The sequence below is a fragment of the Phocoena sinus genome, chromosome 2 (assembly GCF_008692025.1).
Source record: "Phocoena sinus isolate mPhoSin1 chromosome 2, mPhoSin1.pri, whole genome shotgun sequence".
Classification (NCBI taxonomy): Eukaryota; Metazoa; Chordata; class Mammalia; order Artiodactyla; family Phocoenidae; genus Phocoena; species Phocoena sinus.
The window spans coordinates 150,114,086-150,139,348 of record NC_045764.1 but is presented as its reverse complement, the minus strand read 5'-3'; the positions used below and the strand labels follow the sequence as shown (position 1 = coordinate 150,139,348).

The window sequence follows — 25,263 nt, the reverse complement described above, 5'->3', positions numbered from 1 at the left end:
GGGAAGATCCCACAAGCCACGGAGCAACTAAGCCCGTGCGCCACAACTACTGAGCCCGCACTCTAGAGCCCACGAGGCACAACTACTGAGCCTGCGTGCCTAGAGCCCGTGCTCCACAACAACGGAAGCCACTGCAATGAGAAGGCCCTGCTCACTACAACTAAAGAAAGCCCGCGCGGCTACAAAGACCCAATGCAGCCAAAAGTTAAATAAATAAATTATTTATTTTAGAAAAATAGAATTATTAGAGAGGGCCAAAGGGATGGGAAAGAGCTTAACAACCCAAGGAAATTGCACAGGCAGGTGAGATCGAGAGAGTGAGAACATTTCCTGGAGCATAGCACACCCAAGGCTGAGCACCCACCCCCTCCCTGTCCCCTGCTCGCACCACCCCTCACTGTGTTCGGCACACCTCAGCAAGCTGGGCACAAGGGTGCAGACCCTGGAATGTTAGGCATTCCCCACACTGAGCAAGAAATTGCAAAGGGCAATGTAAACATTTAAAATGCATTAAAGCGCAGCTGGGCATTGTAGAGAGAAGGGGCAAGATGCTGGGGAGCCTTGTTTGTGTTGACAGGGTGCCAGACACCTAGCTCCAGTCCCAGGCCTGGGGCCGGGGTGGGGACTGTTTCTTTAAGTAGGCAAGACAGGCAAGCTGCTGTACAAGACTCTAGAAAAAAAGGCGAGCTGCTGGGGTAGGTTTGGGAATGGTCGGCAAGACAGGCATACTCCTGAGTTCCGGAACACTCTCAGCCCTGGTGGCCATGCCCCTCTGAACCTCTATTTCTCTTCTGATAAAATAAGGCTGTGCCCCTCAGGGAAGGGCTCTGTCATCCCCAACAAGGTGGTCTAGTAGAATCAGGGGGTGAGGGGAGTGATGGAGCCAGCAGCGGGGGGGTGGGGGGGAACCACGTGACTTCATGGCTTCCGCTAAATCAGCTTTGGCTTCTGAGGCTGTACAGGACGGTTGAAGAAGGTCCCTGCAGTGCTGCTATTTCTGACATGGGAAAGGACTGCCTTGAAGTCTCAGTTACATGGCACAGACAAATCCCTTTTCTTCCAGAAAATTCCTCAGTGCCTTCTTAGGGAAACGGCTCAGAGAGTCAATCTAGGTCAGCCTCTGGTCCCCCCACCTTTCTCCCTTCACTCTGAGTGACAGATGCAGCTGATCTGCCAGAACCTGGCCTGAGCCACATCCTTCTGACCCCTGGGGAGGTACCAAAAGTCGCAGCTCACAGCTTCTGCAGGGTCTGGAGAGCACACAGCTCTCAAAAGCCACTTTGACTGAGACCACATTTTTGAGTTCTCATCCGAGAAAGACAGACATCTGGGTTGACTGGAAAGTTGGCAGCTGCCCCATCTGGCTTGGCACCGGCTGTGTCAACCCCAAGGCCCCTTTGCTGGGGCAGGCTGGGCTGGCACACGGCGCGCGGCCCGCAGTGGTGGGCCCCGGCTGTTTGCCACGAGACCATCTCTCCGTCTGCCTGGCGTAGGATGAGTTCACCCCAGAATCCAGGCCCCTCCCTGTGTCTCCAGGGAGAGCTGATTCTCTTGTTCGTCCCCTTCAAGAAATTCTGCGTCTTTCCCTCTTAAAAACAACAAGAGCCGCCAGGTACTGAAGTTTTCCACTGTGCCGTGCTTTGCACCTACGTGATCTCATTTCATTGTCACAACCAGCGGCAAGCTAAGAATCTTTATCCCCATTTGACGGAGGAGAAAAATGTAGCTCAGAGAGGGCTGAGGAACTCGTCGAAGGTCACACAGCTAGGACAGGGGAGCTAGGATTCAAATCACAGTGTGTCTGATTCTTAGGAGACCAGGATCTCCCTAATCATTCTGGGGAGGGGGCCGTTGGGGCAACCTGAAGACGATACAACTCAGGATGCTAGACCAGGATTTTACAGTCAATAGGGTGCATCCCAGGACTGTATTCCACGTATACATGAAGGACAACATCCTGCCAGAAGATTGGACTGAACAGACAGGCAGGGCAGCAACCTGCAGTGCAGGCCTGAATTAACAGAGATGCGTTGAAAGAAACATCCGGGGGTTGCGGGGGAGTGGGCAGGCTTGTTCCGTGTGGTTTCAGGGCGTGGGCAAAAGCCAACGTGTGGGTGTTTCTAGTAGGCAGAACTCAACTGGAAACTGAGCAGTAGGGACAACTTATTAAAAACTGCAGTTGCCCAGCAATATAATGGGATGTTTCCAGAAGTCCTGAACTCCCTGCCACGAGGAGTATGCCTACCAAGAACAGGTGTGTGGAAAGGAAATTGATTTTTGAGGGAATATAGGTTTATATATACATCCGAACATTTATTTGAAACTCTCAATAGAAGGAAAGCCTTGGTTTGGCTGGGTTTTGCCATGGCCCTTGCCCACAAGGAGTGTTCCAGGTGTAGGTCTGTGATGCCAGCCCCCGAGGAGAGTGGGCATGTGAAGGTGATGTCTGAGGAGGCTGGAGCAGAGAGCCCTAGGGCGAGTCATGGCAGCAACACTCTCATCACGTCCTCATTAGCAGCCCTTTACTCAGAGGATGTAATTCGCGCCGAGCACCACGCGAAGTTCGTTCTCATTTCCTTGCCTCTTAACAACATCTCTAGGTGGGTGTTACTATCTTCATTTTACAGATGAAGAAATTGGGCCTGAAACTCCAGGTCTATGTGACCCCAGAGCCCTGCTTCCAATCGCTCTGTAATCCCCTTCCTCTGCTTCTTGGCTTAGGCATTCAATGAGCTAGAGGACCCCGGCTGGGGGAACAGCTGTGCCGGGGTGGGGCTCCTGTTCTCTGTAACTCTGGGTCAGACACCCAGTCTCCTGCCCTAAAGAAATGAGATTTTCAGAATTCCCATTGTCGGGCTGATAAAAGTGATTCTTTGGCTCGAAGCCTCCTGGGAATTGTGACTCAGCTCCAGTTAGCACCCTCCCTACCCTAGCAGGGGTGTCACTGACACGTGGCATCTCTGGCCTGGAGAGCCCTGGGAGGGATAGGGTTAGGGTGGCGGAAGCGGCGCCTGTCTGAGCCAGGGCTCTGACCAGACCCCTCTCCACCTCGCTGCTCATGGTGACCAAGACACCCACTCTGGCTCCGGAGCCTCCCGAGGAAGCAGTCAGAGCCTGTCTTTGGGTGGCATTTCCACAATCATTGCAGGATCCATTAGGACTCCACCAAGGAGGAAAATCTGGAATAATGGACATTATTATAATTACCAATATGTGACACGCATCACGCTCCGGGTTTTGCACGCCTGTTTAGTGTTCACAATGACCCTCTGAGAAAGGAAAAGTCATCCCCATCTTGCTGATAAGAAAGCCAAGGCTCAGAGAGTAACTTGCCCAAGTGTCTCCAGCCAGTGAGGGGCAGCAGGCCACCTTGCTTTCCTCGAAACTGTGTTTCGGGAAGGAAAGAAGGAAGGAAGCGGGGGAGGGAGGGAGGGAGGGAGGGAGAAAGGAAGGAAGGAAGGGAGGGAGAGAGGGAGGGAGGGAGAGAAGGAGGGAGGGAGAAAGGAAGGAAGGAAGGGAGGGAGGGAGGCTTGAGGAATACCTACAGGTACTGTGCCAGGCATTATCATTATGCTAGCTTCAGTCTGACATTGGTTGTTTCAGTAAACAACCAGTTAATCCTCACAACAACCCACGAACTGAGTTTCTGTCCCCACTTCTACAGGTGAAAGATCTAAGACCGAAGGAGGATAAGAAATGTGCCCAGGTCACACGGCTAGTCAGAGTGGAGCCAGGAATTAGACGCTAGTCTCGCTGCCCCAGCACCCACACTCTTTCCACTGCTCCCGGGGAGTCAAAGTTTCTATCCAGCTTACCCACCTAAAGTCTACAGATCAAGGGTTCAGCTCCAGCCTGCTCACGTGCCCCTGTGCATCAAACTTAGCCTTGTCCAGTGTGTGTGTGTGTGTGTGTCTGTGTGTCTGTGTGTGTATCTGTTCTCTGGGCAGAAGGGTGTGTGGCAAGGGACCCTCCACATCTCCCTGCTGCAGCCATCTGTCATCACAGATTGAGATCAGCATGGCTTGTAAACAGCCCTGTGGCCAGACATATGGCTCCACCGTCTCCTCCCCGAGCTCTGTCTCGGAGTCAGGGCCAAAACTGTCTCCAGCAATCAGTTTGCTCTCGTTGAGGCCTCCTTGGGAATTCCAGCAGCCAAGGGTGAGAATCCACAGGGTGGGGGCAGCCTGCAGCCAGGGGACCCTCTGCTTCCTTCCCCATCTGTGAACAACCAGGGTGCAGCAGTGAGTGGACAGGGCTGGGGTCCGGGGCCAGAAGACCTGAGTTCCAGGCCCGCACGGCCCAGGTTTCCTGACCAGGAAAGTCATGCATGTCTGCCCTATGTGCTTCACAGGCACTTGGTGATGTTCAGACTCCTTGGAGTTGAGGTTGAATCCAGCTGACCCCTCAGCAGCTGTTTTGGCTTCTCAGGTCAAAGTCCAAAAGCTGCAAGACCACTTCCCAAAAGAGCCTCTCTGAAGCACCCACAGGAATCCCAGATCAGCCACTCTCTTTTTCCAGATCCACAAGTCCTCTGCTCTCTACTCTTGACTTATCCTTGATCTGGCTGAGGGGCCATGGGAGGCCATGTTCTTCACTATTTCCTTTACCGATTCTACATGACGCTTTGGTTGTACACATTACGGAGCATCTGCCCAGCATCTGATTACTTCTTCTGACCTCCTTCTGGGTGTCCCTGCCTTTTTTTGGCCACTCACTCTCCTGATCCCTTGTTTTAAAAAAGGGAGAGGAGGACTTCTCAGGAAGGGTCATATGCTTCCTGCTGGGCAGGCATCTCCCTGTGGCCTCTGGACCCTAAGATTCTTGGCCTAGACAACTCCTAAGGCTCATCATGAATTCGTTCATTCATGTATTTATTTGTAGGCAGTAGAGGGGAATAGTTCAGAATTTATGCTCTGGAAGCAGATGCATAATCCCAGCTCAATCCATCAGCTGGGTGACCTTGGGCATGTTTCCTAACCTCTCTGTACCTCAGTTTGCTCATCTGTAAAATGGGGATAATATTAGTATCTCCAAGGCCTGTTATGAGGATTAGATAAGTTATTACCTGTAAAGCTTTTATAATAGGACCTAGCCCACAGTATGAGCTATTTTAGTGTCTGCTATTATTACTCATTCCATTTTGATTGCCTATACTGTTCCGTGTGCTGTGCTTGACTCCAGAGACATAGCAATGACAAAGAAGGCAAGGTCCCTGTCCTCACAGAGCTTATGTACTAGCAGGGGAGATGAACAAGCAAACAGGCAGCCACAGCACAGTCCATTAAGCATTACAGCAAGGGAAGGCCTACGTGTGCTGGGAGCACTCGGGAGGTGCGCCTGGTGATACCCGCCCTCTCCCATCACTGCCGAAATCTCACTCAGAGCCGTGGGTGAGTGCTGAATTCTCACCCCAAGCCAAGGTTTCTCCCTTCCATGTGCTCATCTCAACTTCGACTTTCTTTCCCCCAAAGATATATAAGCAGATTTTTCTGGATTGGCTGCTGCACTTGGTCTTACAGAAGCTGGGATCCAGCGCCCTATAGGAGGCCTCTGTGAGGTTTGAGGAAGGGGGCTGAGGGCCCTGGTTCGGGGTGGGTAGGGTGCAGGGTGCTGGCAAAAATGGGTGTCTCACGAGGAACGCTGGTTTTGACACTTCTTTCTCTCTAGAAGTCTGCCCTCACCAAGGGCTGTCCAGCCGACAGTTTCTCTTCAGGCCAGTGAGAAGGCAGAGTCCTCTCAGGAGGAAATCACTTTCTAGAAAAAGCGCATGTTTCCAGACTAACGGATGAGCCCCACTCCTCTTAGTTCACGCATTGCTCAGCTTCTCGGGGTACCCTGCAGGTGCCACAGCTGGTGCCCAGCCTTACTGTGATCCCAGCTCTCTGCCACCCCTCTCCTGCTCTGTAAAGAAGCAAGGTCCTTCTGCCTACCTCCTCCCTCCTGGTACCACCTTGCTGCCCTGGCTTCCTGGCTCCCCCCTCCCTTCCTCTCTGGCTGTAGGAGGGATGTGCCCTTGGCAGCCAGAAGCTTGGTTGCAACCCCGACTAGGCCTCCTCTGAGCTTCACCTTCCTTCCTAACCTGTGAAACAAACAGGAAACAGACAGGAGAAACAGACAGGACAATACGCACCAAAGGCCTCAGGCCTCCGAAGCCCTGTCCAGATGTCCCCTTGTCTCAGTTCTCCAGGCCCCTGGCATCAGCCTCAAGATATTCCTTCCCACCTTCTGCGCCTGCATCTAATCTGCTTGCTTTCTGAGTTTCTCCAAACAACTTCCCCTCTTTCTTTCTTCCTCCCCATCTTCAGTTCATGCCACCAGGCCCCGGGCCAGGCGCTCACATTTCCCGGCCTCACCCCATCCTTTTTCTCAATGTCAGCATTTTCAGAATACTCACTTATCGCCACACAGCGGCCTTTTAGGCTGAAGCCTAGTTCCCATGTGGAAGAACATGCAAACCCTGGGGAATACCATCTGTGGCAAAAAAGAAAAAATTACAACTTCAATTTACAGTTCTTTAATCTTAAAAAAAAAATGAAGCTTTACTAATTTACGTCCTCACTTGATCTCTGTGTCAGACTGTTGCAAGTGTCCTCAGGGAAGTGTGGGGCTTCCAGGGAAACACGGCACCTCCTCATGTCTGTCTTTGGTATCACAACATGTAATGCACGACAATGCCCTGTTTGTGGGGTTTTTCAGTTAGGTTGTCTAGTTTTAAATAAAGCAGCCCTCACCAAGTGGAGAAATGACTCTAAAAAATTCTTGCAGAGAAACAGGATTTAAAAAATGAGGGGCTTCCCTGGTGGCTCAGTTGTTAAGAATCCGCCTGCCAATGCAGGGGACATAAGTTCGAGCCCTGGTCCGGGAAGATCCCACATGCCGCGGAGCAACTAAGCCCGTGCGCCACAACTCTGGAACCTGTGCTCTAGAGCCAGCAAGCCACAACTACTGAGGCTGTGCGCCTGGAACCTGTGCTCCACAACAAGAGAAGCCGCCGCAGTGAGAAGCCCGCACACCGCAACAAAGAGTCACCCCGCTCGCCACAACTAAAGAAGGTCCGCACGCGGCAACGAAGACCCGACGCAGCCAAAAATTAATTAATTAATTATTTTAAAATCCTCTTTTAAAAAATAAATAAATAAAATAATATGAATAATCCTAAGCGATCCTTTAAAAATGCAATGCTGACACTTCTCCTTTGACACGTAATCGGCCATATTCCAAGGTAAAAATAATGATGACCTCTCAGATGGGACCCAAAATGGACCCCAGGAGCCAAATGATCAAGAAGTCTATATAAAATACAGCTTAAAAAAAAAAATACAGCTTATATCTACTATCGTTAATACCAGACTTTGCCTTCAGTGTATAATGTGCCCAGAGATAACAGCTAATGACAGAGTAAAAGCTATCTTGATTAGAAAAACATTTTAGAAACTTCCCTGGCAGTCCGGTGGCTAAGACTCCGCTTCCAATGCAAGGGGCCCAGGTTCGATCCCTGGTCAGGGAACTGGATCCCGCATGAATGCCACAACTAAAGATCCTGCATGCCACAACGAATATCTCACACGTGGCAACAAAGATCCCATGTGCCCCAACTAAGACCCGATGCAGCCAAATAAATAAACAAATAAATGTTCAAAAAAAAAAAAGAAAACATTTTAAAACACTGAGACACTCACATTTTGCTGTATAACTGGATGAAGGTATAGGTATTATTAACATGTCTCTTGGTATTTGCAAGAATCTATTTCAGCAATAAAATATATGAAGAACTGTTTATTGCATAAGCCACTAAAGGTTGAACCTGTTTAGAAGATACAAGACCTACATTCTCCACAGTAAATGACTTCTTGAATAAAAATAAGGTTTACCCAATAACTCTATAAGTACAGCGGCTGATGTTAGGACCAGCAAGGCAATGGAGCTGGGGAATGCTAACTGGAAAGTCCCCTCCCCGTACCCTTCATAGGCAAGGTATTGCCACAAAGAAGTCAAAGCTGGGAGAAGACAAGCTGTCACAGGAAGTCATCATGCAGTTAATTTCATAAAACAAGATCTTTAAAGTCTAAAGGTATCTTTACGGAGCTTCATCCTGGAATAGTGTCTGTGGAAATGCCTGTGCCCCTTGAGAATTACTGGCTATGTCTTGGCAAAGGAATCATCAAACTGAAAAAGCAGTCCTTCTTCATTTTTTTTAAACAAAAAGATGGGTGTTCCACATTTCCTGCCTTTTTCTGTGATCACAGGCAGCTGTCAATAGTATACTACCTGCTAGCCCTTTTCAAGAAAAAACATCTTCAAAAAAAAAACACCTTCAAAGCACTTCTTTGGAGGTTGACATACGAGTCTGACCCTCCAAGGTAGTGGAGATGTTTTCCCTGTTTTTACTGAATGTCAGTTGTTTTTGTTTCTTTGTTTTTGTTTTTAAGCACACTTTCTCTCTCTCTCTCTCTCTCTTTAAAGTAAGAGGAATGGTGTGAAATCAAGATAGGACATATATCAGCACCAAAATACTGACAGTTATTGCCTTATTGGCCCGTCTGGACTCAGACCACTGCCCAGTTTTGTTATAAACTTTAAGCGGGGCTGCTTTTCAAGGAAGTTGTGGTGGGACAGAGCCTTTTGAAAATGAATGTTTGGAAAAAATGCCATCATCCTGTAATTTGCTGCTATAAATCCTCTCCACTTGCATACTTGAAAAACTCAAGAACTGGGATATTCTAACTCTTTTTGACTTTGTAAAAACAACTAACTGACCTCAGGGAACGTGAAAATTACTAACCAAATTTCAACAACAACATCCCGTGGTTGGTGAATGTGAGTGAATGGATATCATGGATTTATAAGTGCAATCGATGGCGAGCTTCTTCCAGGATCGGGGGGCTTTGTCAGCTAGGGTGGCATTCAAACCAAGTATCAGAATAAACTGAACTTAGAACCAGACTGTGAATTGTCATATTCAGATGTTTAAAAGCTAACAAAACAACTAGAGTTGTGTAAGATGCAGCCATTGGGAGAAAGTGGGTGATGGATGCACAGGACCTCACCGTACTATATTTTGCAACTTCCTGCAAATCCATAATTACTTCAAAAACAAAAAGTAAAAAAAAAAAAAACACACAAGTTTGTTCAATCACATGTTATATTGTATAACATTGATATCATATAATATATACTGTATCTAATAACTATATGACTATATTATTATAACTATATATACAAGATATATAGTCACTAGGTATCATTTTTAGTAATAGCAAGGTGGGCTGAGAGTAGCCTGGTGAGAGCCAGGGAAGGGATTTCAGCTAAGGAGGTGCAGCTACCCAGGGCAATGGCTTGGGGGGATGGGGCCTCACAGCTGCAGAGTGGGCTGGACATCCAGACTGTACCCCACTTCCCAGCATGGGTGACAGAGGAGCCCAAGGGCCCTCCAGTGAAACCTGTCTGTATCTTCAATCCTTAGCCTCCCCAGTGATTGAAAATGGCCAGTTGGAGTGTCCCCAGGGGTACAAGAGACTGAACCTCACTCACTGCCAAGGTAAGAATAACCAGGGACAGGGCTGGGATTGGGGAGAAGAAATAACAGAGGCTTGATGATGCGGGAAGACACCCACATCCCCAGATAGAAGGAGCAGCCGCCACTGTCTGAGTGGTCCCCACTGGGCAGGTCTAAGCCCCGGCTTGGGGGAGCTATGGGGGCTGCTGCTTCCAGGGGCCCAAGGAAGTCAGAGGATAGCGATGGTGCAGCTGAGAAAGCGCCTGGGAGCCAAGCCCTCCCCTCCTCCCCATCTCTACCCACCCCCACCCAGATCTGGGTGTGTGACTCTGTAGGGCTGTGTTGTGCTGTATCTCAAGGTGCTCCACGGTCCCCGCACATCCACTCACCTCCTGGGCTGCTCTCCCTGGAATGGGAAGACTTTTAACTCCAGGGTGGGAGGTCAAGTCAGCCTGAGTTGGTGGGGACCACTATGGACTCTTCCCAGCAAAGCACCTCAGCTGCTCAGGCCTCCTTCTCGCAGCCGGGAGCGGGGAGGGCACAGGTGAAGGGGATGGAGGGGGAGTGGGGGAGGGGGACCATAAAGCACAGTCCTTGGCCTTGCTGGCCTGGCTGGTAGGCTCTGTAAGGCCAGCTGAGGCCCAGGTGCTCTGCATTAGAGGCCCCCAGAGGGGCAAGGCCCAGGGACACCTCAGGACAGAAGAGCGGGCAGGGGGGAGCTCAGCCATGGCTCTGAGCAGGGAGCCCTTGTTGGCTGTGGACCTGGCAATAGGTGAGATATGAGCTGGGCCTTCCAGCCAGTGGGAGGCTCCTGGGGTTGAGGCAGCTGCCCCTTTGGAGAGCTTTGGGAACTGGACAAATCACTGTCTGTGCAGTTCACTTTGCTTGAAGCTAGGTTAGAGACGGGGTTGACCCAGATGGTCTCCTAGGTCCCCTCCCCGTGGAGGCTTCAGGAGAAAGGAGTCTGGGGCGGCTGAGCTATCTGCCTGTGGGGATTTCTGGCCCATGGATAAGAACAGGTGCTTGGACCCGGCAAAAGGGAAGACCTCTGACCCAGCCGAGCCCAGGCTTAGCCTCCCTCCAGGGCAAAGAGGCAAGGACCTCACGGACAGTGGGTGTGGGGAGAAGTCGGTATTTTTGCCCTTAGAGAGTGCGATGGGGCTGCTCATATCTAAACTGTCCTCAGCGTCCTCTCCGCCTGGCAGGTTTCCTAGTCTGCAATGTTAAAGTTATTCCCAGGATCTCGAATGTGCTCTCTGTCCTTCCTCCACCAAGCCCACAGGATTCAGGATGCCAAGGTGCCCTCCCCAGGAGGCCCTGCCCCTGAAACCTCCCCCTTCCCATGTCTGTGGCTGTGGTCTCCCTGTCTGGGATGGGACCCGCTCATCTCTGCACCTGCAGGCACCATCCCTCCTCTCTCCATCCTTCTCTCCTACTTCCACAGGCTAATTTTGGGGTATTGCTATGATCTGCATACACTGTGCTAGGTGTTAGTTCACAGTGATGGATGAGACACAGCCGCTGCCCCAGGTGAAGACAGATGCCTTAACAATTACACACTGTGAGAGAAGTGCTCTCGAGAGAAAGAGGCACTGGGTGCTATGGGATCCTATGGTGGGGCCCCTTCCCAGACTGGAGGATCAGGGAAGGTTTCAGGTGATACCTGACCTAGACTTAAAAAATGAATGGAGTTGGCCAGCTAGAAGGGGATGCGGGCATTCCAGGCCGAGGTATGAGTATGAGCAAAGGAGCAGTTTGGGCTGGCTGGAGTACAGCCAGTGCACCCACAGGAGATAAGAAGCGCATCCCAGGGTCTCATCAGAGCCACCGGCCCACCCACAGGCTTTTGGAAAATGGTGGAGGGCATTGGATACCAGGTGAGGGTTTAGAAGCTCCCTGTAGGAGGTGAGGGGGAGCCCAGAAGCTTCTCAAGCAGACATGAGGCAAGTCAGATTTGTGTTTAGACATCACTCTGGCCATAGACTGGAGGCAAACGGATCAGTTCCCCTTCCCAGCTCTCCCTCCCAATAGAACGTCCTGCTAAGCAGTAGGTCCCCTTGGTGCCCAAGCTGAGTCATCCCTCAGCCCCTTTATTCCTGTACTCAGTGCCAATTTCCCCAAAGCCTGTGAATGAGCAGGCAGCCCTGATGACACTGGGCTGCCATGTGTCATCTCCTGGCACTGGAGGTGGGCGGCCATCACAGATCTTCCATGCTCACCATCATCAGCAAAGGTGCCATTGCTAAGAGGGTCCCTGACTTCTTGGAGCTCAGAGTGTGAGCACTGTGATTTCCCCTGTCCTCCTAAACCTCTGCTCCACCTCCCAGCACCCGCCTCCCTCCTCCCGCCTCCTCGTCCTTGCCAGGGCCCCTCCATCCTGCAGCTTCTCACTGTGGACATGGTCCCTGGATCTTGGGTCCCGCAGAGATGCTTCAGGGTCTCTCAAGGAAGACTGAATAGGAGGGACTGGGCAGCCTGTTCTCCACCCTCCAACTCAAACTCTGCCCTCATCTACTCCCCCGTTACGTCCCAGGATGCCGCTTACTAGTTGAGTGACTTTGGGCAAGTTACTCCTGGAGCCTCAGTTTCCTCACTTATAAAATGAGGCCGTGTGGACCTACTTGATAAAACTGTGAGAATTAAATAAGGTATCTTATGCAATCCACCTGGCATACTACCTGGCACGAGGCACTCAATAAACATTAGCTCTTAATATTATGACCATTATTACCATTTCCTAGACCCAGCGATTCACAATTTTTATCTCATTTTATCCCCCTAACAGGACTACATCATCATTACTATTATTATCCCCACTTTACAAATGAGAAACTGAGGCCCAGAGAGAGGGATCACACTTAGTAAACGGCAGCTCTCTTATTGCTGTCCTTCTATTTGGAGAATCATAGGAGAACTCTGCCCCGACCCCTCCCCTCCATCAGGCCTGGGTCGGGGGTCACTTGGTCATCTCCGCCAACCCTGCAGATATCAACGAGTGCCTGACCTTGGGCCTGTGCGAGGACTCGGATTGCGTGAACACCAGGGGCAGCTACCTGTGCACCTGCAGACCCGGCCTCCTGCTGGATCCATCCAGGAGTCGTTGTGTGTGTGAGTGCAGGCGGGACCCAGGGTGGGGACGCTGAGAGGCCAGATGGGACTCTCAAGGTCCACGGGCCAGACTGAGAGCAGAAGTGCCCCTAGACCCTATCGCAGAGTCCAGGGGCTGCTCCTCCACCTGGAACTGGGCCCCAAGTACCAAACCTGATCCCTCATCCTGCTGGGACGGAGACAGTCACTGCTTCTCTGTTTTCTTTATGTATTTCTTTGAGGGCTTTGCAGTTTGGGATTTTCTACCTCCTCTGTTTTTTCTCTCATCATTACTGTCCCATCTGTTGCCTCATCTGCTTGGGGAGGATGTGTGTCGCCCCTGCTGTGATGTCTGGCTGAGCTGTGGCTGCCTCTTCCAGTGCCTGAGCTTAGAAGCCTGGTCCTTTCACTGCAGACCTTTCTTAAGGAGCCTGCCCATAGCAGGAGCAGCACTGCTGCCGGCCCCGGGGCCTTTCCGTAATCCTGTGGTCCCCGTGTGTCCGTGAGCGCGTACGTGTCACTAGTCGTATCAGCATCGTGTCCATGTGTGTGCATGTGTGAACACCCAGGCCGCTGTTTCCAGTGACCTCTGTGGTTTCCAGCTGGGAGAGGCCCAGGCTGGCAGTGCCTCCCTCCACCCGCCACTCCCCATGGCAGAGCTGACGGCACAGCCAGACCAGGGAGGCCTGACCAGTACTGAATAAAACCAGTCCCGACTGGCCTCTGCAAAGTAGCGACCCAGGTCAGGTGGGCCACCCAAGGCGCAGCAGAGTTCCCTGTGGCCGGCCAAGCCCTCTGTTTGTGAACCGCCAGGTACTGGGTCTGGGGAGGCCACAAGATGAACAGACTCCAGCACCACCCAGAGGGAGCACCCATGTGAGGGAAAGACTGGACCCAGCATCCCCAGGGCAAGGAGGTAGTAAGAAAGAGCCTTAAAGGGGCAGCAGAGAACGAGGGAACTCAGAATGGGGAGAACCCAGCTGGCCACTCTCAGGAAGAGTTCATGATGACTTATTTATTAGTTCTGGAAAGAGACCCTTCATGCAGGGAGGCAGAGATGGCCCTTGGTGGTGTTATTTTCTAAACCCAGCGTGGCTCACATTCACTGCAGTCCATGGGATTTTGATTCATGGATCCAGCCAGCCAGCCATCAATCTAGCGAGCATTTACTGAGTATCTACATGCACCAGACATTGTCCAGAGTGTCTGGGCTGCAAAGACGACCAAGACAGGGCCTGGTCCCCAAAGCTCCCCATCAGGCCTGTGGTTCTCAATTCGTCTCATCTCCCCAGGGAGACTGTGGCCCTCAGAGCACACTGCTCCTCCCTCGTGCTCCCCAGGATGGGCTTTTGTAAACACGTATAGACTCAGAATCTGGAGACAAGCAGAGACATCCACATTTCCTGCTCTTAGCTTCTCCGCATGAGGGTGAGAGTCAAGGGTCGCCTCAAACAGATAACATGAGGAGGTGCTAAAAGCATTCCTGCAGCTACTCTTCCAAATGTTTTGTGAGCATTTTCAGGGCCCCAAATTCTACATTGAGATGCAGGCCAAGCCAATCTGAACACACGTGGCCAGTCACTCCTCCACCCACTGCCTTTCCCCTCTCGCTGGCCACCTGCCCATCCCCACCTGCCGTGTCTATTGCAGCGGACAAGGCCATCTCCATGCAGCAGGGGCTGTGCTACCGGTTGCTGGGGCCCGGCACCTGCACCCTGCCTTTGGCCCAGCAGATCACCAAGCAGATATGCTGCTGCAGCCGAGTGGGCAAAGCCTGGGGCGGCAAGTGTGAGAAGTGCCCCCTGCCTGGCACAGGTAACCCTCTGTCCCCATCTCAGCCCCAGCCACCGAAGGGCTTCCTCCAAGCCATTGGCCAGTTTCCCCTACCTGACCTAACGTCAGGCCAGAAGACTCTTAATTTTCCTTCCTGTTCAACTCCTTAACCCAACCTGGGGCCCCTCCCTCCTTGCCGCTACAATTGCCCTGTCCCTCAAAAGGCAGGAAAAGGAGGGCGCTGGGTTCCTGCGGGAGCAGCATCCCTCAGCTTGTCCTCTGACTGTTGAACTTGCAGAGGCCTTCAAGGAGATCTGCCCTGCCGGCCACGGCTACACCTACTCAAGCTCAGACATCCGTCTGTCCATGAGGAAAGCCGAGGAGGAGGAACTGACCAGGCCCTCGAGGCAACAGGGGCAGAAGAGCAATGGGACCCTGCCCAGACCAGCAGAGAGGCAGCCACTCCGGGAGGCCACCGGCACCTGGCTGGAGGCCGGGACCATCCCTGACAAAGGTATCTGGGTTGGGGAAGATGCCTGAGAGATTCCCCCGCCCCTCGGGTTACAGCACCTCAAAGAGCCACTGGACCCATGGCAGTCCATCTCTGGGGCATTAGAAAAAGGAGTTCAGAGCAGCAGCACAGCCCTGGGAACGTGCTCTCATGGCCTGGCCTGATGACATGGCCTCACCTCCTCTTTCTCCTATATAGGGTCAAGAGGTACCCATGTCCCAGGGAGCTGCTGGTGGGGGTGGGAGAGGTCCGCCGCATCCTCCACTCCAGCTGACCAGGCCTTTCCATCCCTTGCCCCCGGCCATGCAGCTTCTGGGGCTGGTGCTTGCTGCCAAGCCTGAAGAGTCGGCAGGTGGATCCTGGGGAATCTGGGGGCTTTAGATCCCTTCCCATGGCCTTAGAGTCAGAGCACTGGCTCCAGCTCAATCGCCTTGGGCCCAGGAGGCGTGGGGCTGGAAAGAGACTGGGCTCGAGGCACCCCTGGCAGGTGCCCTGGGCAACCACGCAGAAGGCAAGCCCGGGTTACTGGTAGCACAGGGGGCAGGGGGCCAAGGACATATGAGGACCAGGGGAACTAAGTGATGGCCAAAGTGCTCCAGGAATTGGGAACAGACAGACACGGAAGTCAGGCAGAGCCCCAGTCATCATGGTAACCAGACACTGGCCAGGCCAGGAGCAACTCCTCCCCTTCCTAGAACTGTTGCCCTGGCCTGTAGCCTGGGGCAGGGGCGGAGTGACCCGATGTGGTCGGGAGGAAGGAGGTGGCAGTGCAAGGAGGGTTACAGCGAGGATGGGGTGGCAGTCCACCCATGGGGTGGACTGGCCCGGAGCGGGTGGGACTCCTGTCACCGGGGGCATCAAAGGAGCCCCGGAGGTTTCCTCTCACCAACTGACTACTTTGTAGGCCTTCCAGACCTGGGATTCTGGGATCTGGGCTGGCCAGTGCCAGAAGGGTGGCAGGGGCAGAGGCAGGTAAGAAGAGTCTGGGCTCTCTCTACCACTGAGCCTGCGGGGGACGAGGTCAGGAGGTCACGGACTGAACCAACCCTGGCCATGGGTGGGAGGGAGAAGGCAGCCAGACTCTCCTCCCTGAGCTCACGCTCTCACCTTTCCTTCCCAGGTGACTCTCAGGCTGGCCAGGTAAGTGAGTCCTCCCACCAGCAAGTCGTGCAAGGGTGGCAGAGAGCAGGACCTGGTAGCACTGAGGCCGCAGGGCAGCGTCCCGTGAGGGAGGGAGGGGAGAAAGATGGAGTGTACGTAGGACTTTACTTGCAGAGAAGCCGTGGTGGGAGAGTTGATCCAAAGACCCAGTTTTACCCTAAAGGAAGTAATAACAACAGCTCCTGTTTTTCCAGCAGCTGCTGTGCAAGTACTCTCATTCGGGAAGCTCTGGGGCCCCGTTCAGAAAGGAAGCAGGAACGTGTCCTGTTAGTCCTGGCTGTCACTCAGGCTTTCATCACAGCAGTGAGGTCTAGAACTGGTTCCAGATTAATTCCGGATTCAGCACTTTCTGAGCCTGACTTGCTTAAGGTCTCAGGTCTCCTCTGTGAGTGGCTCGTGGGGAAGTAGAAGCAGAGCTGTGAATAGCCTCAAACCACTTCATTGAGAAAGGGGGAGCCCACCCCCTCTCCTGAGCCCAGGATTTCCCTGTAAAGAACTGAGTGTCCTCCTAGAAAAACATTCCAGAAGAGTGAAGCTGCTTCTTCCCTCATCAGTCTGCCAATCCCTACCCTATCCCTTGGCCCCTCCAAGCTGCATCCCTGACTCTCTGCAAATATTGTTTCCCCAGGGAGCTTCTTCTCTCCCAGACCAAAGTTCTTCCGTGTCCTCCCAGCCCCAGCCATGCTCCTGGCCCTCTGCCATCCCCTGCCCATTTTTCTTTCCCCTGCTCCCCACAGCTCATCTACCTCTGTCCATGGGCTATGGTGAGGGACACCAGGTGTGGCCTGGGGTCCCAGCTTCACCACACTGGCCCTGTGACCCTCGGTAGACTGGTTAACCTCTAAAGCTTCTGTTGCTGTCTGAGATGTGGAGATCATAGCACTGATACAATACTTGCTGCTGTAACACTGAGCTGGCCCATTACATACATCGGCTCATTTGATCATCACAGCCTTCTACCAGGGGATAGTTGAGAAGATTCATTAAGACAGTAGACAGAAAGTGCCTGGCAGAACGCCAGGGTGTAGCAAGAACTCATCAACACCTGGAATGAATGAAAGACTGAACGAGGGAGTTAGTTGGACGGGGAGCGTGGAGGCAGGGGTGAGTGTGGAGGAAGGAAGCACATCATGGGGGTGACAGGGAAGCCAACAGTGACCTCCTCCCGTTTCTGTGCAGGTCACAACCAATGTTACCCAGCTATCTGCCTGGGTCCCAGGTGAGTGCCTCCTCCTAGTGGCGCCCAGCAAACAAAGGGAGGGAAGGAGAGACCTTAATCTAGGAGCGGAGATAGTACCCGGGAGCTGGTGCACAGGCTCAAATCAGCTGAGGTTGTGGGTGATGAGACGTGTGATCAGTTCCCCTGGGAGCTCTGTATGCCGAAGGTGTTATAGGTCCGTGAAAGGCACCGCGATGCCTTACAGATACCTCCGCAGCCACAGCACTCTTTCTGCCCTTCATGGTGCTGTTCAGCAAATAAACAAGACCAAAGAGGAAGGGCTGGCTGAAGCAGGGGCGGGTCAGGTTCCCAGAGCCCTGCCCCCAGCCTGTCTTCCCTCAAGAAATGGTTAGAGCTCCACAGAGCCCAGCTTGCCGGTCCCTGGGGCTGGGGACAGGGCACTGTTCAGAAGTCGGCTTCAGCTTCCTCTACTATGATGTGGACACTAATGCCTGCCTCTTAAGGCAGATGAGACACTGGTGGTTGAGGCAGAGCCTGTAAACTGTAAAGAACTCTGCAGACAGAAGGAGAGTGCTGAAGTAGGAGTCAGGAGACCCAGGCTTCGGCTCCATCCCCAACAAGGTAGCGGCCTTGGACAAGTGGCCATTCCCACGAGCTTCCACCTCCTTCCCTGCGGAGCAGAGTGGGGAGACCAGATGTGCTCTGAGCCCCATCAGGGCTCTCAGATACTCTGACTCTGTTTGGGGCCAGGTTAAGTTTCAGGAGACTAAGAGGCAGGGGGGGATGACCCGCCCTAGGCTCCACCCCTGGTTCTCAGAGCCCGATGGACTGGAGGGCAGGGAGGAGGACAGGGCACTGCACCTCTGCAGGGGATGTTATCCAGGGGGTGGGAAAGCGGGCACTCAAGGGGCTGAGGCCCACTCGCTCCCCCCGCCCCTCTCCCCTCCGCAGGAGACACCATAGGAAGACCAACGCTGCCACCGCCTGGACAGGGGATCCCGGAGGCCCAGACAGAAGAGCAAGTGACCGCCCCCACTGATGTGCTGGTGACCCCGGCCCCGTCAGGTACCTGCAGCAGCCCCATGAGGTGTGGGCAGCCAGAGCCAACTCCAGGGCTCTCCCACCGGATGCACAGTGTCCAGTGAACTCCCGCCGGGGTCAGCGGCCCCGGCCGCATTCCGCAGAGAGCACAGGGTGCCCCTAGTGACTGGGGGAGTCCCGTCTGGAGCACCGGTCAAGCCAGGCAGGAGAAAGAGAAGGGGTGCCTTCCAGGAGAATCCACGGGGCCTTCTCAAGGAAGGCGAGCACATGGGGCCTCCGGGAGCCTGGCTCTTCCAGGCTGTTGACCCTGGGTCAGCTGAGTACCCTGGCGGTGGGCAGCCTCCTGCCCACAGGGAGGCCCGACTTTAGGGAAGGAAAATGATTCTATTTCTCAAAGTTGTTTAGCTGCCCTGGAGCCTGTGTTCCCCAGGCTCTGGCCGCTGCAGTGGTTGCGGGGTGGTATGGGGGAGATCCCTGGCACATCCACATTGCTCTGGAATGCACCCTCCTCAAAGGCTCGTTGTCTGGGGACTTGGTTCAAGAGAAGCAGGGCCGGTGTTGCTGCAGCTGTTCCCTGCACACGTGTGTGCTCACATGTGTGTGCTCGTGCATGTGTTCCCACGAGCGTCCTCATCAGGGCCTTGCTGCTTGTAACCTCATAGACTGAGGTCACCTTGGGGTGAGGGGTTTTTCCAGATCTCCTCCAGCAGAGGGAGAGACCCTGCAGGTTGGTGGAACAGTCCAGAGAGTGTGGGTGGGGCTGGGAGCTTGGCCTTCCTAGGCCTGAACCAGGGCGTCCCTGCTGCCCTCTCCCAGGACCCCTCTTCTCTGGGCTCAGTGCACTGCTCCAAGGAGTGTCCTCGGCCCCCCTCCACTCGGCAGGCAAGATGAGCTGGGTTAAGGGGCTCAGCTGGGGATTCAGCTATGTGGGGACAGAATCCCTCCCACGATCTATAGACTTTCGCCTGATCCCCCTTCCCCCTTGCCATCCCCCAACCCCATCCCTCTGGGAGGACATTTAGAACCTGGCTGGAGGTCCTCCTGAGCCCCCAGGCTGACACAAACTTGGAGCCAGGCCAGGGGCAGGGTAGCCCGACAAACAGGCCGGCGTGCACGTTCAGTTCAGTCCAATTCAGCAAACGCTGTGAAGCCCCGCTGTGCGCCACCACAGGCCACATCCTCACCCATTTCCTTGTGTCTCTGGGGCTCCCTCAGTGCTGTGGGGCAGGGCTGGGAGTGTGGGTGTGTGGGCTTCCGGCTGAGACCTGGAGTGAGAGCATCACTCACTCATTCAGTCATTTGTTCATTCGGCATGTTTTAAGTGCCAGGTACTTTTCTGGTATTATGGACACAGTTCAAAAGACTTATAATCTCTTGCTCTCTGTGCAGCCTCAGCCCTGAGTCCTGGCGAGTCTCCAAACTGTTTCTGAATTCAGTTTCCATCTCCCATTTTTACCCATTACCACCACCCAAGGCAGTCCTTGTTTAATTCATTTCAACAGGTTTCTAGGGGCCCTCTGTGCCTCCCCTCCCACCCCAGTCCATCTGCCATCTTGCTGCCTCTCTGAACAAGATGACATGCAAGATGCGTGGTCTTTCTGAGACAGTTCTGATCACACCCCACCTCCCATGACCCCCTTGCTTACAGGCCTGTCTCAACATGGCACTCAAGGCCCTGCTCAGTTAGCCCACGCCCACCTCTCCCCTCTTCCCCTGGCAGTTGTCCCAAGACCCCCCCTCACCAGATGTGTCTGTCTGCCTAAGAAAAACTGGTCAGGAGTTGCCAGGGAAGGGAAGCGCTCGCTGTGGATGAGAGCTGTCCCCGTATTCAGGGTGATGTCAGGCTGGAGGCCTCAGCAGGGGAGCCCCTTTGCTGGGACGCGGGACACAGGTTACTGGAACCCCCTGGGTCTCAGTCAGAGGGATGCAGTGCTGCAAGCTCCATCCTGGTAGGGCTCGGGGCCCTGAGAGGAGGTGCTGTGTGTTCTTACACAGGCCATGCTATACGTGGATGTGGGAGGGCCCAGCTAAGGCTGGAGTGAGGCTTCTGTGGTCCTCTGAGGCCCGTGTGCCCTGCCCCCACCCCACTCCACTGCCTTCACCCATCCGCACCCCACCATAACCTCTGCTTTGCTCCATCACCCACAGGCATTGACAGATGTGCTGCTGGAGCCACCAACATCTGTGGTCCGGGAACCTGTGTGAAGCTCCCTGATGGATACAGATGCACCTGCAGCCCCGGCTACCGGCTGCACCCCAGCCAGGCCTACTGCACAGGTATCCACGGGGGCAGCCTGGGCTCACTCAGTGGCTGGGGCGGGTGGAGGCAGGGCTGGAGGACAGTCCAGAGTCCAGGCAGCCGAAAGTCCGAGCAGTGCTGTGTGGTGGATGGACTGAGGAGAGCAATCCCTATGGACAAAGCTAACCTTAACCTCGGGGAGAGCGGTCTCTGGGAGCACCATCTGATGAGTCCCCAGGACTTCAGGAGGATGGGAAGCCACCCCAGGGTCCCCTGACTGGTACTTGGAACCTTCAGCTCTGAGATCAGCCCGCCCCTCAGTCTGCATAGCAGACTGATGCCACGGCCATCCCTGGGGGTGAGGTTCGGAGGCATAACACATAAATCATCCAGTGTGGGCCTCATCCACACTCCCAATATTTTTATACAAGGGAGACACATCCACTGTACCGTGAAGGAGAAAGGAAGTTATCACCGGGCCACTGGGTGAGGGGGGACACGGGGCAGGGGGGAGGTGCGGGGCCACTGCCCCAGGCCCTTGGTTCTTGGAAGGGCCCAATGAACCAACTTCATGGCCCTCAGCCTTAGAGATTTTTCAACTCCCAGCCTCCTCTGCTCCCTTATCCCCTCCTTGCCCCACAGCACCATTCCCTGTCCAGTCCTTAGCATGGCAGGTGGCTGGCAGGTGCCCAAAGGAAGGCCTCCCTGACTGTCCTTCTCACCTCCCTCCGCTCAGATGACGATGAGTGTCTGAGGGACCCCTGCAAGGGAAGGGGGCGCTGTGTCAACCACGTGGGCTCCTACTCCTGCTTCTGCTACCCTGGCTACACGTTGGCCACCTCGGGGGCCACACAGGAATGCCAAGGTAAGGTGAGCCACCTTTGCCCCTGGGAGGGGCACAGGACCACACAGGTAGTGTTGGGGTGGAAGAGGATCCAGGCATTCACAGCACCCAGTGACAGAGCTGCAGACTGTGGGGAGTACGGGGGGTCGCAGGAACCAAGATCAGGGCTCTAACCTGGACCTGGGAGGAAGCAGACCCTGCGCTGAGGTTGAGGTCGCTGAGACAGATGGAGGAATAGGAATCTGAAAGGCAGCAACATTCACCAACATTCCAAGGAACTGTGACTGGAGCCAAGAGTGTGAGGGGTCTGGGGACATGGCTGGAGATGAAGCCGAAAAACCAGGTCCCCAGATCCTGAGTGACAAGGAGCTTCTTTCCTATTGGATAAAGAGGGTGACCCGTGAGGACACCAACTGGGGCTCCAGGCAGCCTTGGGAGCAGGCTTGCCTTTGCTGGGAAATGCCTGCAAGGCTTTAAGCTTCCCTGGGAAGCTCTGCATGGGGCCGCTGGACAAAGATGCTTCCAAGAAAGGCCCTTTAATATGTGGCATTTATACCACATACGAAACACTCCACATACTTTTTTATGAACTACAGAGAGTAGGGTGCAGCAGTTTCCAAGCAGTGCCGTAAGATCCATAACCGAGTGGGAATCCTTCACCTAGAGAATGACACTGCTGTTCTTGGGGCTCACATTGCTGGTTCTGGCCTGGGTGCTGTGTGAGCTCTAGGGTTACTGCAGTGAGTGAGGTGTGAGTGTTGGCACTGTGGGATGAGGAAGCACTGGTTCTGTATGGAGGAATGTGGGAAGGTTTCCCAAAGGGGTGTTTGAGCGGGGACAGAATAATTACAACTACCATTCAATGAGCACTTCTCATATGGCAGCACCGTCCTAAGCCCTTTTTTTATGAAGCTCATCAGCCCAACCCCGTGCTGCACAAATCCTTATCCCCATTTTACAGTTTAGCAAACTGAGGCTCAGAGAGGTGAATTGAACCACCCAGAGACCTCACACCTAGAGCCGTGGCAGAGCTGGAAACAGAATCAAAGTCACCCTGGCCCCCAAACATGGTTTGCTTCCAACATCTTCCCTTACACACACGGTGAAGGAAAGGAGGGAGCAGAGGCTCTTTCGGGGAAAGGGAACCATTTCTGCAGAGGGCAGAGCAATGAACAAGCCTGGCGTGCTCTGGGAATAATGATAAATCCAGTGTGATGGGAGCACGGGGTATGCAGAGGAAGTGTCAGGAGCCGACGCCAGTTTGCGAAGTGTCTTGAGTGCCAGGCTGAAGTGCTTGGTCGCTGTCCCGCAGACAGTGGCAGCCAATAGAGGTTTGTAAGCAGAGGGCGGCGATGCGGTCAGCCAGCTTTTAGGGAGATGACTCAGGCAGCAATGCTCAGAACAGTCGAGTTATCAACGGCAGAGGCCGGGAGCAAGGGGCTTCTCTGGGCTTCGCGGCCTTGGCAAGAGTTGTGGGCCAGAGGCACTGCTCCCTGCAGGCCCAGCCCGAGATGCTGGCCTGGGACAAGCAGTGGCTGCTGCAGGGAAGGGCGTCGCCAGGACTGGCCCAGACAAAGGGTCCTGCCTCGTGCCAGCCTGGGTGTCCGGATGTCTCTGCCAACCCGACAGCTGGGGGAGGAGGCAGGAAGGTCAAGGTCAGCTGTCAGAGCTTCTCCCAGTGGGGTCTGGCTGCGGTGTGATGAGGCCTCATCCAGGATAACATCCACTTTCTAAATTTTGCTGCTCTGGTAAACCAATATCTCCTTATTTTAAATATTTACTTTATTCTTATTTATAAATTATTTCATTAATTTATATAATTAATAGAAGGCATTACAATTTCTAGAATTGAAATAAATATAAATAATTGATTAAGATAAATTATTTGATTATTAAATATTTAAAATAATGTTTACTTTACTAGTATCTATGAGCATCTTTTCGTGTATGAGCCTTTGGGTTTCCTTATCTAGAAACTGCTTGTTCTTATCTTTTGCTCTCTTTTCCAGTGGTCTTTGCTGCTTTTCCCTGTGGCTCTTTAGGAGTTCCTTATCGATTCCAGATACTTGCCTGGGTTTAGATATGACAACTCTTCCACCTTGTCCTCTGTCCATTGACCTTATCCACATGTCCTTTCTTTAACAGAAATCATTAATTCTGATGTATTGAAATTCACCTTTTTGCCTTATTTTTTATGCTTTGGGAGCTTTAGTTAACAAGTTCTTCCCCACTGTTAATTCACAAAGATATTCTCCTATACCTTCTTTCATTAAAGTTACAGTTTTGCCTTTCACGACATGTTTTAATCCATCTGGAGTCCATCCTTGCATGGGTGTTAAGATCGGGTCTTTTCCATTTCCATTTTTCTCCAGTTTTCCCAGGCTTATCTATCAGGCAGTCATCCTGGCCCTACCAGTTTGTGGGTCCTTTTATCAGGTTCTCTTTAGCTTCCCAAAGGGAGGACCAGTTATTTCAGAATTGCCAGGAGAGTTATTAAAATGCAGGTTCCCGGGCCCGCCCAGTACTGCTGCATCAGAATCTCTGCACGTGGGCCTGGGAGTGTACATTTTATACCATCTGCCGGTGACTCCGCTGTGCACTAAAGTGTCATGAAGTTTTGCTCATGTCGGTAAACAAATGCTTGCTATTCCATTCATGCAATAAGTACTCTGGGGGGGGTCTGGGCTAGGTACTAAGGACACTAGGATAATAAGGCACATTCTCGGCAGTCAGGGAGAAACAAAAGCAGTTACTATTCAATATAAGGGTTGATTCCTAAGGGAACCCTGGGAAGGGCCATATGGGTTGGAGGGGCGAGGGCAGCCTCACTGAGAGATGAGAAGGAAACAGCCAAGCTGGTGGGTGGGAGGCCACTCCAGGCGCGGGAACAGCACGTGCAGAAGCTCCTTAGGCTTATCCTGTTGGCCTCAAAAATATCGAGCAGTTGTATTGCCTGTGTACCTCCTCATTACTAGAGCAATCATGTGATTACTATATGTGCTCTTATTTGGGATAAACATGATGAGTACCTCTCCACTCAACTCCATTCACGCAATCACAGATAACTATGCCAGAAATCAACAGCAGAAGAAATACCAAGAAGAGGCCATCTCAGCATTAAGAGATATTCCTATTAGCGAAGTAAACCAAGTGTTTTTTCGTGAGGCCAAAGAACTCTACACCAAAAACTGAATTGTATGTGGGCTCATACCAAACATTTATAAGTTTTTGACATTAAAATTTTGACCATAAAAGAAAAAGAAGGAGGCATGTGGGAAGCAGCAACCCAGGTGAGAGAACCAGGCGGGGCTAGGTCACAAAAGGTCTCACATGCCAGGCTGAGGAGCTTGGATTTTATAGAGTAGGTTTAATGCTAGAATAAAAATAATAATAGCTAACATTTCTTCAGTGCTCACCTTGTGTCAGGCAGGCACTGTGCTAAGCCCTTTACCTGGATTATCTCATTTCATCTGCACAAAGCCTCTGTGAAGTGTCTGAACCATTGCTACGGGTTGGGGCAAGGGTGAGTCCTCCATTAATTTGACTGTGGGGGGCAGGGAATGGGGAGTGGCCAGAGTGACCTAGAGTTGACAAATTGAACCCACCCTTTTTTTTTTTTTAATTTATCTTTATTTTATTTATTTTTGGCTGCGTTGGGTCTTCGTTGCAGTGCACGGGCTTCTCATTGCAGTGGCTTTTCTTGTTGCTGAGCACGGGCTCTAGGCACGCGGGCTTCAGTAGTTGTGGCATGCCGGCTCAGTAGTTGTGGCACACGGGCTTAGTTGCTCCACGGCATGTGGGATCTTCCCGGAACAGGGATTGAACACGTGTCCACTGCATTGGCAGACGGATTCTTAACCACTGCACCACCAGGGAAGCCCTGAACCCATCCTTGGAATGGGAGTAGGGCTCTGCTGGCCATCAAACCAAG

The 25,263-nt window shown here is 53.0% G+C and overlaps 1 protein-coding gene across 8 annotated transcripts in view; it reads left to right on the top strand.

The window, feature by feature from the left end:
• Nucleotides 1-25,263, top strand: part of LTBP2 (latent transforming growth factor beta binding protein 2) — a 102,060-nt gene that overhangs the window by 56,918 nt on the left and 19,879 nt on the right. For all 8 annotated transcript variants that reach the window (XR_004348348.1, XR_004348345.1, XR_004348346.1 and 5 more), the window contains exons 9-17: nucleotides 9,464-9,538; nucleotides 12,482-12,604; nucleotides 14,234-14,398; nucleotides 14,655-14,870; nucleotides 15,988-16,007; nucleotides 17,208-17,247; nucleotides 18,160-18,273; nucleotides 20,398-20,526; nucleotides 21,225-21,353. Coding sequence is in view for 3 of the 8 variants with exons in the window: in XM_032622086.1 (XP_032477977.1) it covers nucleotides 9,464-9,538; nucleotides 12,482-12,604; nucleotides 14,234-14,398; nucleotides 14,655-14,870; nucleotides 15,988-16,007; nucleotides 17,208-17,247; nucleotides 18,160-18,273; nucleotides 20,398-20,526; nucleotides 21,225-21,353 (1,011 nt within the window). In the remaining 5 variants the exon portion in view is untranslated. The remainder of the gene's footprint in view (nucleotides 1-9,463; nucleotides 9,539-12,481; nucleotides 12,605-14,233; nucleotides 14,399-14,654; nucleotides 14,871-15,987; nucleotides 16,008-17,207; nucleotides 17,248-18,159; nucleotides 18,274-20,397; nucleotides 20,527-21,224; nucleotides 21,354-25,263) is intronic.